Source organism: Anguilla anguilla, chromosome 9 (genome assembly GCF_013347855.1).
Source record: "Anguilla anguilla isolate fAngAng1 chromosome 9, fAngAng1.pri, whole genome shotgun sequence".
Lineage (NCBI taxonomy): Eukaryota > Metazoa > Chordata > Actinopteri > Anguilliformes > Anguillidae > Anguilla > Anguilla anguilla.
Genome location: NC_049209.1, coordinates 7,874,068 through 7,889,021, shown reverse-complemented (window position 1 = coordinate 7,889,021; position 14,954 = coordinate 7,874,068). Strand labels below are relative to the sequence as shown.

Here is a 14,954-nt window from a genome sequence, read left to right as displayed (position 1 = left end):
CGATAACTGGTTCCCGCCTGTGGGGGGGGGCAGGAACCAGGGTACGGCGCACCGGAGAGCGGCGTCAAAGACGAACGCCACGGCGAGGGGCGGGAGAGAGAGGCAAACGGCCTCACGGCCCCACGGCTCGCCCCCCCCCCCCTTTCCCCTCGCCCCAAAATTAGGATCATATCTCTGGAAAATGAGGCGGCGGCGGCGGCGGCAGGGGGGAGTAAATGGAGGTGCCTCCGGTAACGGATGGCGTAATCTGGCCCTAATGACCGAGGCCACTCCGCGCCGGCTCCCCGCCGCCGCCACCACCGCCACCGGGAGAGATCGGCCAGCCGAGGCCACGCCCACCCCCGCCGGCTGGGCCTGCTGTGATTGGTCAGGGCTTGAGCGGTAGATATAGATGCTGATAGTGGGGGGATGTGCGGGATGAAGAGGTCCCCTCGAGGAGGAGTCGGACTGTTAGGGTTCCCGTGGAAACGAGTGTGCTCAGACGTACGCAGACACACACACATGCGCACACACACACACGCTCGCACACACACACACACACACAGACACACACACGCTCACACACACACACACACACACACACACAGACACACACACACACACACGCTCACACACACACACACACATACGCACACGCGCGCACACACGCACACACACACACGCTCACACGCACACACACACACACGCACACACACACGCTCACAGACACACGCACGCACACAAACACAGACACACACACACGCTCACAGACACACGCACGCACACACACACAGACACACACACGCACATGCTCACACACACACACGCTCACACACACACACACACACACACATACACACATATGCAGAACTAATAGACCTCACGCACAGTCATACGGACACATATATTACAAATGCAGTCAACTGATGCACATACCCTACCCATACACTCCTGTGCATGTGACACACACTTCTTTACAAACCATTCAGATGTGCCTACGCACCATTGAGATACACCTCCATTAGAAGCCTGTACTGTGGCTCAGGGACGTGTTACTAACCTGCGGTTTTGTAATAAAACGTGTCCTCTCTCTTTTCTTCCCACAGAAATCAGTCCTGTTCGAGCACGGCATCCGCAGACTGACCTTCCTAGTGGCCCAAAAGGTGACCCCACCCCCCACCCCGCCCCCTTCCTCCAAACGCCCGTCACTGTGCTCCTCCTCTTTCCCCAGACTGTCCAATAAGCATCACTGTTATCAATGCAATGCAATGCCATAATCGACGTGATGTTTCGTTTCTGAGCATGTTTTCAGTGTGATTGTGCTCGATTGCATGTCTGGGTAATTGACAGTAATTCCTCCACTCAAATGGAGCCGTGTTGTGTCTCCTGTCCTCCCTCTCTCTCTCTCTCTCTCTCTCTCTCTCTCTCTCTCTCTCTGCGCCTGGCCTGCTTTCTGGGCTTGTGCTGACAGGATTTCAGAAAGCAAGTCAACTGTGAGGTGGACCAAAGATTCCATGTGAGTAGATGGGGGGGCGGTGGGGGGGGAAGTGGGGACGGGGGGTGGGGTGGGAGACGAGGACTTGGGGGGCGGTGGGGGATGGTTGGGGGTCGTCTGTAAACGGGGTTCTCCTGCTGTAAAGCTATTCGTGCTCTGACTCGATCTCACTCTCCTACGCTGCCCATGTCCACCCCATCCTCACCTCACACAGCCTGTCCTGGAGAAAGAGGGAGGGGGGGGGGGTGTTGGGGGGGGGGTGGGGGGGGCTGGGAGTTCATCCTCACACTGTCCGGTTACCTTTCCACACGCTGCCAGCTTAATCGCTCGCCCGTGCCATCGCGCTCTCTCTCTCTCTCTCCAAACAAACTCCAAAAGCGTCTCTTTCTGCGTCAGTGCCCCCCCCCCGCCCCCCACCCCGCGTTCCCTTTGACCGCGTCAGTCGGGGACTTAAACCGTACGGGAGGGGGGGGGGGGGGGGGGGGGCGCCTTCGACGGCCGCGCGCCGTCTCCGAGGCGGGGTGTAAATTTGGGTACGTGACGGCGGGCGCTTCCTTCCCAGCCTCATTCGGCTGGATTAGCGGCTTTCGCCTGCGTTTGATTGGGCGAGGAAGCGGCCCCTTTGATTACAGGCGGGGGTCGATTCGTCTCTCCGCGGCCTCGGAGGCAATCACTGCCGCCATTGTGTCCCTCTAATTAGACGGCGTTTGTGTGTCCCATAGAAAAGCCTGTCAATTCCCCTCGAATAACCCCCCCACCCCCCCACCCAACCCAACCCACCGCACGCCCGACTGTTCCTCCTCCTCCTTCGCCTGAATCCTATTAAATTAGCTTCGGAGTTCGCCTTTTTTACGCCTTCGCTTTAAACCCCAAAACAAAACAAACAGAAATCTTGGCGTCGGGTTGCCCCGGCGGCGAGCAGGAAAGTGGATTAGCTCCGCGCGCCGCCGCCTCCGCGCTCTCGCTGCCTTTTGTGGGTCAGGTGACTCGCGGCACGCTTCCCATTGGCCGAGCCCTTAAAAAAAACGAGTCCGTATGCGATTCGGGGTGCTCTTAGACCAGCATTGGCATACATGCCCCCCCGCCCCCGCCCCCCTCAAAGCGCTCCCTCCTCTCGCTGCGGACGTTTCCGCGGTAATGAAAATCGCGCGCCGCCAGCGGGCGGAGCGCTATCAGGTCGGCCCGTCTGCAGCCGCGGGGCCCAGGGGCCCGGGGCCCGGTGCGTTCCTGCCTCTCCTCTCCTCTCCTCTCTTCTCGTCCCCCACGTCCAGACCGCCGTCGGGTTAATTAGCATGCGCGCTCGGTTAGTCATTGTTCGGGTGGGGGGGGGGGGTTGGCTCGCGCCCTCGAGCCTCAGTGCCGCCCCCCCCCACCCCCCCAGATCTTCAAAGGCCCCGTGACACGTGGAGTCACGAGGGGTTCCGGAAGCGTAATCACTGGAAGGGACGTCCGATGTTTTATTCATCCATCAGGTGATTGTCTGTACACGGAGGCCGTTTTACCAAACCACCGATTGCCGTCATTACCTTCGGCTGCGTGACGGGAGTAAGCAGGCAATTTCGCGCCCGGAGACGGGAGGCAAATTGTTTCAGTTTGCCGTCGAATAAACTCGAACCGCGGGCTGAAATGGGGCCCATTCAGACCCGGGGGGTGCACGGGGGGGAAGGCAGGTAATCACCAGCTTTTTAAAGATGCCACCCTTTTTTTGTTCTTTGGTGGAATTGACGGAATATAAAGGGGCCATACTGTGTCCCGAAGTGAGTCATGTGATGTTTTCCTTTTGATTCGCCCCGTTTGTTTCTTCTCGGAAAGACAATCTGTACTTTTATAATTGGTGGTGTTTCTGGCCTAGGTATCGTTTCCTCTGTAACTACTGTAATGGAGATCATGGCCACGTTAGGTGTATTCTAGCGGAGTCCTTCCTGAGTAGTTTGGCTTCCTCACGTATTTGCGGTTGATAACTGCCGCACCGTTAGCCATTAAGAGCCGAGTTGTCCCGAACGGCTCGGAACTGGCCTCGTTTTGGCCCGGTTGCCATGGAGATAGGGCCGCGGCTATTATTGCTTCCTCTCCAGTCGCTGTCAGATCTGATGATTAGCAGGAAGCGAAGCTCGGCTGCATTTTCTAGCGAATTGTTTCAATAGTTTTTTTTTGGGGGGGGGGGAAATCGGTTCAAGGACGTTACCCGTGGGGGGTTCACCTTCTGAAGCTGCTCGCTCGGTGTCCTCACAGGCCCGAAATAACCTGCAAGGCCCGAAATAACCTGCAAGGCCCAACGCTTGCAGTGAGCTGCACCTTTAACAGCTCATTAAGGAGCGTGACGGCATCCCTGGCTCCCCCCCCTTCTTTCCTGTCTTCCCCTCTCTCTCTCTTTTGCTGTCTTAGTGTGTGTGTGACCCGTATCGGGCTGAAATCCCATCCGTGTCCTGAGTCTAACTTTTGTTTTTTTGTTTTTTTTCCTCCCTCCCCCTCCCCTGTCACACAGAGAGAGTTTCCCAAGTTTTTCACCTTCCGGGCCAGAGACAAGGTGAGTGTGCGTGTCCCAGAATCCTTTGCCGTCTCTCCCGCAGAACGCCTCTCTCCGTACCCTCCTCTAAGGGGGCTCAGTGCTTCCAGTTCAGCCTCCATTGTCGGCCATTTTCTCCACACATGAAGCTTTTCACCGAAAGGCCACAAAATACACTGAAACACCGTGACTCTGCGGAAGAAGATGTTGAAACCACACACATAAACTTCCTTCTGCCACTGACCATACTCTCCTGCTGAAAATAAATGAGTATTTTTCAGTGTCATAGCTGTCACACAGCAGGGGTTTTGAGGCATTTACTTTTGTGTGAGAGAATCTTTTTCCCCCCTTTATTTTGAAGTTGTTGCTAAAGTGCTTTGCAACCTGAAAACTCCATACAGAGATTATTTGCCATCTCTGGATTATTTCCACCGCTGTAATGCTGAGATTAAGATCAGGTGCTGGTCTCAACTAGAAGTAAACACACTGAAGGCTTTCGATCGGTTTTGATTTTGGGCCGTGAGCACATTCGAACCTCGGACATTAGAACCTTCATCAGAGCGACTGCATGCCTGACTTCCTGTGGGCCTCTGCGTATAAGATGTGATGTGTGACGCCTGGCAAGCTTAGCTCTCGTTCCTGAGCGGGGCTGAATTTGGGTCGGTTGGGACCCTGTCGTACCGCAGGGGGCGTGATGCGGCCGGAGCAGGGGGGCGCGGCGCGAACGCGAAACGAGCCGCCGCTTGGGCGCGGTCGCCGCGGCGACGGGGGGCCCGGGGTTCCGGCGGACCCGCGCTTCGCCCGCCGCCGTGATCGACGACGCCATTTCCCTCTCCTGGGGGTTTTTTGTTTTTTTTTTCTTTTCTCTTTTTTTTTTCGCTCTACCAAAAAACCTCATTACAATAATGAACTTTGTAATTACTTCCCCCCAGAGGAAGAGAGCAATGGCGCCCATTAATGGAATGTGATTGCCTTTGATTTCGTTTGCTTAGTCCGGCCCGCGTGCTTTTGGGCATTTTCCATCTCAATAAACTCTCCCGCCCCCCCCCCCCCCCCCCCCCCCAGCAGTTCTCCCCTGATTGGAAAGAGATTGCGGCATCCATTTTGTCAGCGGCGTGTTACTGAAAGACCCAAACCCGGCCGTACAAACTGTGTTGTTTTGGATGTTTGCGGCCTTCCCTTTTGTTGTATTTTTTGGACCGTTGAGCGGTGACCCTGTCGTCGTGTGTCCCGCAGTTCGAGGAGGACCGCATCTACAGGCACCTGGAGCCGGCGCTGGCCTTCCAGCTGGAGCTGAACCGCATGCGCAACTTCTACCTGACCGCCATCCCCTGCGCCAACCACAAGATGCACCTGTACCTGGGCGCCGCCCGCGTGGAGGTGGGCACCGAGGTCACCGACTACCGCTTCTTCGTCCGCGCCATCATCCGCCACTCGGACCTGGTCACCAAGGTGAGCGCCGTCGCCGCCGCTGCTCGCGTTCGCGGTCGCGTTCGCGGTTCCCGACCGCGCCTTTTCGAACCCGCCTCTTTGCCCCCCCCCCGCAGGAGGCCTCGTTCGAGTACCTGCACAACGAGGCGGAGCGCCTCCTGCTGGAGGCCATGGACGAGCTGGAGGTGGCCTTCAACAACACCACGGTGCGCACCGACTGCAACCACATCTTCCTCAACTTCGTCCCCACCGTCATCATGGACCCCTCCAAGGTGAGTGGGGTGCCCCCCCCCCCCGAATGCCTGCTTCGCCTGTCCGGCCCCCTGGAGGTGCCTGTGCACCTCTCTGAGTGCTTGGGTATGTGTGCGTATGTGCATGCGCGAGTGCGTGTGTGTGTGTAGGTGTGTGTGTGTGTGTGTGTGTGTAACAGTGTGTGTGTGTGTAACGCAGATTGAGGAGTCGGTGCGCTCCATGGTGATGCACGTGTGTGTAACTGTGTGTGTGTGTGTGTGTGTGTGACGCAGATCGAGGAGTTGGTGCGCTCCATGGTGATGTGTGTGTGTGTGTGTAACAGTGTGTGATCGTGTGTGTGTGTGTAACAGTGTGTGTGTGTGTGTGTGTGACGCAGATCGAGGAGTCGGTGCGCTCCATGGTCATGCGCGTGTGTGTAACAGTGTGTGTAACAGTGTGTGTGTGTGTGTGCAACTCAGATCGAGTAGTCGGTGCGCTCCATGGTCATGCGTGTGTGTGTAACAGTGTGTGATCGTGTGTGTGTGTGTGTGTAACAGTGTGTGTGTGTGTGTGTGTGTGTGTGACGCAGATCGAGGAGTCGGTGCGCTCCATGGTGATGCGCGTGTGTGTGTGTGTGTGTGTGTGTGTGTGTGTGTGTAACCCCTCAGATCGAGGAGTCGGTGCGCTCCATGGTGATGCGTGTGTGTGTAACTGTGTGTGTGTGTGTGTGTGTGTGTGTGTAACAGTGTGTGTGTGTGTGACGCAGATCGAGGAGTCGGTGCGCTCCATGGTCATGCGCATGTGTGTAACAGTGTGTGTGTGTGTGTAACAGTGTGTGTGTGTGTGTGACGCAGATCGAGGAGTCGGTGCGCTCCATGGTCATGCGCGTGTGTGTAACAGTGTGTGTAACAGTGTGTGTGTGTGTGTGCAACTCAGATCGAGTAGTCGGTGCGCTCCATGGTCATGCGTGTGTGTGTAACAGTGTGTGATCGTGTGTGTGTGTGTGTGTAACAGTGTGTGTGTGTGTGTGTGTGTGTGTGACGCAGATCGAGGAGTCGGTGCGCTCCATGGTGATGCGCGTGTGTGTGTGTGTGTGTGTGTGTGTGTGTGTGTGTAACCCCTCAGATCGAGGAGTCGGTGCGCTCCATGGTGATGCGTGTGTGTGTAACTGTGTGTGTGTGTGTGTGTGTGTGTGTAACAGTGTGTGTGTGTGTGACGCAGATCGAGGAGTCGGTGCGCTCCATGGTCATGCGCATGTGTGTAACAGTGTGTGTGTGTGTAACAGTGTGTGTGTGTGTGTGACGCAGATCGAGGAGTCGGTGCGCTCCATGGTCATGCGCTACGGCAGCCGGCTGTGGAAGCTGAGGGTGCTGCAGGCCGAGCTGAAGATCAACATCCGCCTGACGCCCACGGGCAAGCAGATCCCCATCCGCCTCTTCCTCACCAACGAGTCGGGCTACTACCTGGACATCAGCCTGTACAAGGAGGTCACCGACTCCCGCACGGGACAGGTGGGGCCCAAAGACCGGCAGGTGGGGCCCTCGCGCGTCTCTCATCCCTTCACCCCGCCCCCCGCCCCCCGCCGACGGGCACGCTCAGGGCCTCGGCTCCCAGCATGCTCCGCTGCCTCGCGCTGCCCGCTCGCTGCACGCAACGCGGTCCATATGCCTCGTTACATCTCTGAACGCTTAGGCAGAAACCAGGCCGACACATCTGCCGTAAAACATGAAAACCGGGTTTTCAACTGTGTTTCAGTGTACTGCCAGTTACCACTCAGTTAAACGGCAAATGTAGGCACAGAATTCAGCCCCATTATATCAGATGGAAAGATATTCTGTGTTTTAAAGTATGAAACTTCTGGCTGGCTGGCAGTCATTTTGTCTCCATGAAGGAAGGCAGAATTTTATTGGGCTCGTTGGCATTGGGAAATTGGGGCAGCAGGAGAGGGCGGTGTCTGTAGGAGCTGAGGCTCTGTGGGGCTCGGTCCCTCGGGCTGGTCCCGCGGTCGGGTCGACCGGCAGGGTAACGGCAGGGCACCGCTGCCTGACCGTGCTGACCGCGTTTGTCTCTGTCGTGTGTCCAGGAGAAGCAGGTAAGTTCCTAAAGCTGTCCTCTCATCCCATCGTAACTCTCACTGGGGTACGTTTGTCACCTGCAGCATGCAGAAATGATTCGAACGAGCCTTTATTGTCCGTAAAGAAACCCATGCGAGCGCGTGACCCGTACGAGTTAGCGGCGCTAACTGAATTTTCCCGCTAATTTCTCCAGCCCAAGAAGGCCGTGTACGCAAACAGGAAGGCGTCCTCGCGGCTCTCTCGCGCGGTGAGGGAGGGATTTTAATTTTCGTCCCGCGTTCGGTTCTCCCGGACGTCGTTAGGCGAGGATCGGGCAGCGCCGCGGCGCGTTCGGCCCACTCAATTAGCGCTCAGCCGCCGCGGCCGCGAGACAGGCTCGTACTCGCCCCCCCGAACGACGGCGCCGTTTCGAACTGCGGGACGCGTGACAGCGAGCCCTCTTTGCGGAAAATGACTTCATTATTTCCTGAACTCTGAGTTCCCCCCCCTCCCACCCGTGACATTGGCGGGGGGCGCAAGGCCGTTTCGGTCTCGGGGAAGCGGCGGCAGCGGCGGCAGCGCAGGCGTGCTAACCAGGTTATGTCAGGGGGTCCTTATCCGCTTCCCGCCGCGCTAGCGATTAGCATGCCGGCGCGGGCGGTTGCCGGCGACGAGCAGCAGTTACGGAGTCGAAAGTTCGGCTTCGCCCCGCCGCGTCCTGTACCCCCTCGGCTGGAGCGTGTGCTGTCGGAACGCCGTTCGTCCTCACGCCCCCCGAAGGCATTCGCTGTTGACCGTTACCCCCCCACGGCGGGACTGACTCCCCACTCCCCCCCCCCCCCCCCCCCCCTCCTCTGGCCTGCAGATCATGTTCCAGGCGTACGGGGATAAGCAGGGCCCCCTGCACGGCATGCTGATCAACACCCCCTACGTCACCAAGGACCTGCTGCAGTCCAAACGCTTCCAGGCCCAGTCCCTGGGCACCACCTACGTCTACGACTTCCCCGAGATGTTCCGACAGGTGCGGCCCTCCACTCATTCACAGCCCTCTTCTCTCCTTCCTTCCTTCCTTCTTTCCTTCCCTCCTTCCTTCCTTCCTTCCTTCCTTCTTTCCTTCTCCCCCCTCTTCCTTCCTTCCTCCCTTTGCCCTCGTTTGCTTTCTTGTCTTTACATTACATTTATTTAGCAGACGCTTTTATCCAAAGCGATGTACAAAAGTGCATATCATGGTCATTGGACAACTACTGTACAAAACACAGGTTCTATAAGGCACAATACTAATTTATAGCCAAGAACACAGTTCAGCTCACACAGTGAACATTATTTTGACCTAACTTATTGTCAAGCCAAACTAGGGAGAAGAGCAAGCTACAATATTAGGACACATCTTTCTCCTGTACTTCATTTCTTCTTGTTTTTCCTTTTGTTTTTTTCTTCTGTACCTACCTTTTCTTTCTTTTTTTTTTTTTGGTTTTGTTGGTTGTGTGTTTCTCACTGTTTTTCTCTCTCTCAGGCCCTGCGGAAGATGTGGCAGTCTGTGGAAGGCCAGGCCGTCCTGCCCAAATGCCCCCTCCCCTCCGAGCTGCTCACCTTCACCGAGCTGGTGCTGGACCCGCAGGGCCAGCTGGTGCAGATGAACCGGCTGCCCGGGGGGAACGAGGTGAGGGCGCCCTCTGACCCTTGACCTTTGACCCCTGTCCTTGACCCCCTGTAAAGTTCCGCACAATCCTTCCGACCTCACCTTCTTCAGAGCAGCCTTGTTGAGCTTACTGCACTAGTGTCATACGCGCATGCATGCTGGTCTCGAGGAGTTTTCCGGATTTTTCTGCAGACATCGAGTGGCGGCGTCGCGTCTCCTAGGCAACTTGGCGCGCTCTGGCCCGAGAGGAGGCGGCCGGTGCAGCCGCGGCGGCGGCGCAGGTCTCGCCCGCGCGCATGCGCCTCGTGTGTGGCGGAGTAACAAAAAGAAAAGAGGAAAAAAAGGAAAAGAGCGTGCACTGTTTCCATTCTCTTTATCTGCTTCTGTAGCCGCTGGTGCAGGGGGGCCCCCGTTCCACCCAATTTCACAGGAATTAAAGCGAGCGTGCTCTGCGATATGCAAATCCGCCCCGGAGACTGGCTCCCTGCCAGCCCCCCCCCCCTCCCCGGAGGAACCGTCCCCTCTTCTCCCGGCCCGTTTTGTGGCTGAAACGCTGAAATGCTGGCTTTTCACTGGAAATTTTGCGGTTGTGAACTGGAACACGTACGCGCGTGCGTCGGCATCTGCGTGCGTTACATCATCGAAACGCAGACGGCTCCCAGACGTCCCGAACCATTTTGTAGGGCCCGGCCCGTCGTCTGTGGGGCTGAGCCTGTTTCCACAAAGAGCAGGCTCCTCTGCTCCGGATACCCTGAGCTGAAGGGCTGAAAGGGGCCCTGCAGTACCGCCACACGGCCTGTAGGTGTCTCTCTTTTTCTTCTGAAGCGGTTCCTCTGTGGCTCTGTGCACAGGCAGAGCGGTGTGGCTGTCTCTCTGAATGATGGCGTTAGAAACGGGGTGTAAGAGTGTAAGGAATGGGTGCCCGTTCGGCAACCTCTGCACATGCACACGTGCGCGTGCACACACAGACACACACACACTCACTCACGCAGACACACTCACACACACATGCACACACACCCACACGTACGCACACACACACACACACACACACACGCACACACACACACCGCGGTCCCCACGCTCATTCCGCACGTAAGCCTGCAGACGGGCGGCTCCAGAGAGGACAGAGGCGTGTATAAATAAAACCTGCGGGCCGCTCTCCTGTGTGCGGTCGCTGGCTGGCACAGCCGTTGTTTAAACGCAGCTCTTAACGCAGGCCTTAACGCAGCTCTTAACGCAGGCCCTTTCCACCGCTGGGGAAGTTGACAGGGCAGGGCCCGGTGTGCTGCTATACGGTGCGTGTTTGGGAGATTAGGAGCGCGCTGAGGGCAGCGTGTTAATGTTTCCGGATCTGCTCCCTGGCTGCGCCCCCTCCCCCCCCGCACCCGCGCCCCTCCCTGCCCGCGCCCCGCGCCCGCCCGCTGGCGATGGATGTCCGGGCCGCTCCGCGCCGTATTTATTATAATGCATTCCGTACGGATCGGTTTGACCCAGATGGAAGCCGGGCAGAATTGAGCGCGGCCATTTTGTTTTTTATGGCCGTCATTAACCAGGGGCCCGGGCAGCGCGGCGGGGCCGAAGGCAGCCGGCTAATCCATACCCTTCCGCGGCGCGGGAGCGCGCGCGGGGTAAATGATTTAAACGGCGTGCTGTCTGAGTGCGGGAGGGAGGGAGGGAGGGATGGAGGGAGGGAGGGAGAGGAGGGAGGGAGAGGCTGCTCGGCCGGGCCTGTGCTGCTCTCTGCACATCCGCTGCCTCTCCGCTCTGCTGAGAATTAAGCGAAATACAAACCCTGTTTCACACGGTAGTGTGATATTCATCCCTTGTGTGTGTGTGTGTGTGTGTGTGTGTGTGTGTGTTTGTATGTGTGTACTTTGTTTTCTGTGTTGCTTGTAAATGTGTATTTTTGTACATGTATTTGTGTGTGCTGAATTTGTATGTGTATTTGCACGTTGTACGTGTGCTTATGTTTGTCTGTGTACTTTGTGTTGCATATGCATACTGTGTATTTACGTTTACACTGTCTGTATGTATTTGTCTCCTTTGTGTATTTGTGTGTGTGTGTGTGTGCGCTGTGTGATGTGTGGTGAGCCCTGTGCGCTGTGTGATGTGTGGTGTGCGTGTATGTGTGTATATTCGTATGCGTGCGTGTGTGTGTGTGTGTGTGTGTGTGTGTGCTCATACGTGTATGTGTGTGTTTGTCTCTGTATGGGTGTATTCATGTGTGATGCGTACGCGCTCCTGCTCCAGATCGGCATGGTGGCCTGGCGGATGACCCTCCGGACGCCGGAGTACCCGGCGGGGCGCGAGATCATCGTGATCAGCAACGACATCACGCACAAGATCGGCTCGTTCGGGCCGCAGGAGGACGTGCTGTTCCAGCAGGCGTCCGAGATGTCGCGCAAGAGCGGCATCCCGCGCGTCTACATCGCGGCCAACAGCGGCGCGCGCATCGGCCTGGCCGAGGAGATCCGCCACATGTTCCACGTGGCCTGGCAGGACCCCTCCGACCCCTACAAGGTGCGGGCCAAACCAAAAACCGCTGAACGGAACAGCTAGCCTAGCGTACACTAGCCATCAAGCTGAAACTGCTGAAATGAAACCATGTAGCTGTAATAAACATGGCTGAAGATGACCCTTAATAGCAGCGTGTTTCCATTGTACTGAAGTCAAAGTAAAATGTAAAAAATCACCTGTGTAAGGTAAATTATTGCAAACAGACAGGGTTCTCTTAACTGTCCTGGCAAAAGTCACAAACTGGTTTTCTCAACCTGGCCACCTAATCCAGCCCCCAGTTTAACTGGCTTAATAAATTTTAAACAAATGATCCTCCGTCCTCTCAGATGGGACAGTGGGACAGCTATATAAAACAGGATTTCATGGTTAGTTTTTCCGGATACAGAAACAAATTTAGACAATTCCGGTTAACTGCGCTAAGTGCCTAAATCTCACAGAGAGAGAACCTTTTTATGGGTAACAGCCTTCAGGCCTGGCGTTTAAGGTGACCAGACCTTGAATGCTCATGGGGCCGCCTGTTTTTCATGATATTTTCGGATTTGGCAAAAAAAAAAAAAAAACTATTTCCTGTTATTTCCTCAGAAAAAGGAAGTGAACATTCGCGCTCATTGTCCGTGTGTCTGTCTGTTTTCGCGCACACAGGGTTTCAAGTACCTCTACCTCACGCCCCAGGACTACAAGAAGGTGTCGGCGCTGAACTCCGTGCACTGTGAGCACGTGGAGGACGAGGGGGAGTCCAGGTGAGCGGGGATTTCCTTTTAAGGACGTTAGCATTGCACACTTATTCAGTGACTGCACCCCCATGCAGGTTGTACACAGAACAGCCTTCGTCTTACAGATAGACTGTTGGGAATATGGGCTATGGGTTAGTGAACTGATCCTGGATCAGTATTTGGGGCTGCTGTCTGTCCATTGCAGTGCTCCTGGCATTCTGTCTGAATGAACTCTGACCCCCACAGGTACAAGATCACTGACATCATTGGGAAGGAGGAGGGCCTGGGGGTGGAGAACCTGCGGGGGTCCGGGATGATTGCGGGGGAGTCCTCGCTGGCGTACGAGGAAGTGATCACCATGAACCTGGTGAGAGAACACGGCCCACACACGCACACGCACACACACTCACACATAAACCCACACATACACACACACACATAAACCCACATAAACCCACACACACACACACAAACCCACATAAACCCACACACACACACACATAGGCATGCATGCACACACACACACACACACACACACACACACACATACACTCACACACACACATACACTCACACACACACATACACTCACACACACACCCACACATACACACACACACACACACACATAGGCATGCACACGCACACACACACTCACACTCACACCCACACATACACTCACACACACACATACACTCACACACACACCCACACATACACACACACACACACACACATAGGCATGCACCCGCACACACACACACACACACACACACACACACACACACACACACACATACACTCACACACACACATACACTCACACACACACCCACACATACACACACACACACACACATAGGCATGCACACGCACACACACACTCACACTCACACCCACACACACACACACACACACACACCATTTCCACTTGACACACTTACGAACGCAGGTGAACCGCACACATACAGTACTCCTCACAGCACAGCTGAAACACGCTGTGCGTATGAAGACGTCAGACGGCCTGTGATTGGCTGAGCTGACCCGCTGCCTCTCCCTGCAGGTGACGTGCAGGGCCATTGGCATCGGCGCTTACCTGGTCAGGCTGGGCCAGAGGACCATCCAGGTGGAGAACTCCCACATCATCCTCACTGGGGCTGGAGCTCTCAACAAGGTCAGCGCCCCGGGCCACACCCTCCCTGTGGGCCTCTCACACGGACACCCCATAGTGACATCACTGATACGGGCTTTTCCCACTGGCGGCTTCCCTGAGATCTCAGCTCCTGATTGGCTCATATAGGCAGCCCTCATTAACATGACCGAGCCTCTCATACTGACCGAAACATCACTGACTCTGTATTTCTCGGTCTGGTTCTCTCAAATAGTCCCTGGTATCTCTCTCCTTGGCCATGTCGCATGCAGAACTCACCTTAGGGGTGACTGGCCAGGATGTGTCTGTAACGTGTGGGACGGTCCTGCCAGTGAATTGCATAGACATTGTGTGTGTGTGTCTGCGTGTGTTTGTGTATGTGCGCGTGTGTGTGGTGTGTGTGTTTGTATGTTAGTGCCTTTTACAGTGTCTGGAATTAAGCTACCTGCATGCGCTTTCACTGGGGCTGAATTTGCTCTGTGGGGTGCGGAGCTGAAGAGGTGCGCTGTGTGTCTGTGGGACACGGGGCAGGAGGGGTTACAGTGTCTCTGACAGGCGCTCGTGTTTGCACTGTTCCCTGTTCCCACCCAGCGCAGCACTGAGGGAGAGCGTTAGGGGCAGGAGCAGAGCACCGCCCAAAAGGGGAATGCATGTGACTCAAACAACCCCGCGGAAACAGGCGTGCGGGTGCACACTCACCTCACACCGGCACACTCACCTCACACTGGCACACCGGCACACACTGTGACTCACTTCCACTACAAGTACTCTACAAAAACACACTGCTGCCGCTCGGCATGCAGGAATCGAAACGCACTGAGCCCCCCTGCCCCCCCCCGTTCACCCCCCTCTCCCCCCTCTCCCTCACCCCCCCCCACCTCTCCCTTTCTCCCCCTCTCTCTCCCTCTAAAAAACGTCTTGCCGTGAAAATTGAAATAATGATAATGTGTCCCTCTCTGACTGCATCAAAGTACGGCCACTTCAGAGAAAGCCGGGAGGCAGGAAATGCAGATGACAGACCGCAGCAGATGGATCGGCCGCCTCGCTCCCTCACCCCCTGAATCTTAAAAGAGGGGCGGCGGGAGCCGGGGACGCTGTGGGGCCAGGGGGAGGGGGGGCCGGGGTGGGGGAGAGAGGGAGAGAGGGAGTGAGTGGGAGAAGGAGAGTGTGGGGGGAGAAGGAGATTGGGGGGAGGTAGAGAGTGGGAGAGAGGGGGGGGGGAGAGAGAGAGAGAGA

At 56.3% G+C, this 14,954-nt stretch overlaps 1 protein-coding gene across 12 annotated transcripts in view; it reads left to right on the top strand.

Moving 5' to 3' along the window:
• acaca (acetyl-CoA carboxylase alpha) overlaps positions 1-14,954 on the top strand; it is a 77,287-nt gene that overhangs the window by 32,182 nt on the left and 30,151 nt on the right. For 5 of the 12 annotated variants that reach the window (XM_035433468.1, XM_035433458.1, XM_035433456.1 and 2 more), the window contains 12 exons: positions 1,086-1,142; positions 1,451-1,495; positions 3,960-4,001; positions 5,217-5,432; positions 5,528-5,683; positions 6,950-7,174; positions 8,562-8,717; positions 9,210-9,356; positions 11,589-11,858; positions 12,498-12,595; positions 12,815-12,935; positions 13,632-13,742. In XM_035433468.1, coding sequence (XP_035289359.1) covers positions 1,086-1,142; positions 1,451-1,495; positions 3,960-4,001; positions 5,217-5,432; positions 5,528-5,683; positions 6,950-7,174; positions 8,562-8,717; positions 9,210-9,356; positions 11,589-11,858; positions 12,498-12,595; positions 12,815-12,935; positions 13,632-13,742 — 1,644 coding nt within the window. The remainder of the gene's footprint in view (positions 1-1,085; positions 1,143-1,450; positions 1,496-3,959; positions 4,002-5,216; positions 5,433-5,527; positions 5,684-6,949; positions 7,175-8,561; positions 8,718-9,209; positions 9,357-11,588; positions 11,859-12,497; positions 12,596-12,814; positions 12,936-13,631; positions 13,743-14,954) is intronic. The other 7 variants (XM_035433460.1, XM_035433464.1, XM_035433467.1 and 4 more) reach the window with 3 other exon arrangements.